The sequence below is a fragment of the Cyprinodon variegatus genome, unplaced genomic scaffold (genome assembly GCF_000732505.1).
Source record: "Cyprinodon variegatus isolate N-32 unplaced genomic scaffold, C_variegatus-1.0 Scaffold1441, whole genome shotgun sequence".
Taxonomy (NCBI): domain Eukaryota; kingdom Metazoa; phylum Chordata; class Actinopteri; order Cyprinodontiformes; family Cyprinodontidae; genus Cyprinodon; species Cyprinodon variegatus.
This window is the reverse complement of record NW_015151894.1, coordinates 106,364-107,929: the sequence shown is the minus strand read 5'-3', so window position 1 is coordinate 107,929 and position 1,566 is coordinate 106,364. Positions and strand designations below refer to the sequence as shown.

At 39.0% G+C, this 1,566-nt stretch overlaps 1 protein-coding gene across 2 annotated transcripts in view; it reads left to right on the top strand.

Moving 5' to 3' along the window:
* Positions 1-278: 278 nt before the first annotated feature.
* Positions 279-1,566, top strand: part of LOC107103415 (purine nucleoside phosphorylase-like) — an 8,950-nt gene continuing 7,662 nt past the window's right edge. For both annotated transcript variants that reach the window (XM_015403121.1, XM_015403120.1), the window contains exon 1: positions 279-432. In XM_015403121.1, the coding sequence (XP_015258607.1) occupies positions 401-432 (32 nt within the window). In that variant the 5' untranslated portion in view covers positions 279-400. The remainder of the gene's footprint in view (positions 433-1,566) is intronic.

Genomic DNA, 1,566 nt, shown 5'->3' with positions numbered 1-1,566 from the left:
TTTTTATCTTTAAAAGTCTTTTTGTTGTATTAATGTTTGAAACAGATGATAACTGATTAACACTCGAGTTCCACCTTCCCTCTAGTAGCTTTTAATGGTTTCCCGCAGTTCCCAGTCCTGTCATGTTCCGAAATCAGCATTCCAACCCCGTCTCTGACTCTATTCGGGTCACTGAGTTACCCAGCCTTGTAGAAAATAGGATTTTGTTCAAAGGGAACAGTGAGCTGACTATGCCCCACCCCTTCAGCATATGTACGCCCACGTCAGCGCGTAGCATGATCCGCCGCTCGATCCGCAGTCTCCATCTCCTGCCGGTGTAACCATCGTGAACTCCTAAAGGACAAGAGACCGTGCTACGGCCACATTACCAGATTATTTTATCAGCAGATCGTCATCAGACATGGAAGCAGCCTCCCCCTCCAGTCAGTGCAGGTAGGACTGCGAAGTGCTTGTTGTTGGTGCTGAAGTCATCCACATATGAAGTCTAGGATATATTACTGGAATTATTAGCCTTTATAAACACAGATGGACGATTTACGTCTACTTGAGAAAATTATGTCCACATAATCTAGTCAGTGTTGACATGACGGTTTATTTTAAGGATTACACCAGCCAATCAGATATTTTACTCTGCCTATGACGTAAGCGCGTTGTGTTACAGGTGGCAATAGCCTGTTCCTACAGAAACTACACCAGGAAATCGGCATTTTCTTTTAACCGAGAACCTGTTTTATGGCTCTCTGAGCACTAAATATTTGTAGATAATATTTTGTGTTTCTGTTCCACGCCCTTGTGGTTTAGAAACTGACCAAACTGCTTATACTCGCTTGTTCTTTCAGATCAGAAACAGTTAGGCTGTCTGAGGGCCCCGTGCGCCCTGGGGCAGTAATATAGAATACCCTCAGCACCACGGACAGCTCCGAATCAGACTCCGTAGAAACGCACGATCCTGCTTTCTGTTACTTAAGATGTAAGATTATTAAGAGTGAAAAAAAAACTCATTATTAAATGTAGTTTGTGGATAAATTATTTATCGAATGAATAGTGGTATTAATTCAACACTCATTGGCCTAAGTAGTATAAACACCTTTATCAGGTGAATTGAAGAAGACAAAAAAGAAACTACAGCCATGGGTAAAAGTGATTTTATTCTAAACAGAATATTTTCCTTGCTTAGCCAAAACATTTGACCAGAGTAAACTATTCACCATGCTTCCTTCTACTTCTTTTATTTTTACTTTTCCAATATTACAAAGATTCGCTTGTTTTCTTACTTTTATCTAAAAAATATCTATAAATGTTTTATTTATTGGTCTTTGGCACTTAACTCTGACAGATGGCTCATCCCAGTAAATATAAGCCAGAAGTTTAAATAACCATATCATCTACATTCAAGCCATGTAGAGTTGGGGCATTCTTGTCCAGGATCCTATTTTATAGGTGGAAGGATTTTATAGCAATCAACAGGCTCAAATACATACATACATACATACATACATACATACATACATACATACATACATACATACATACATACATACATACATACATACATACATACATACA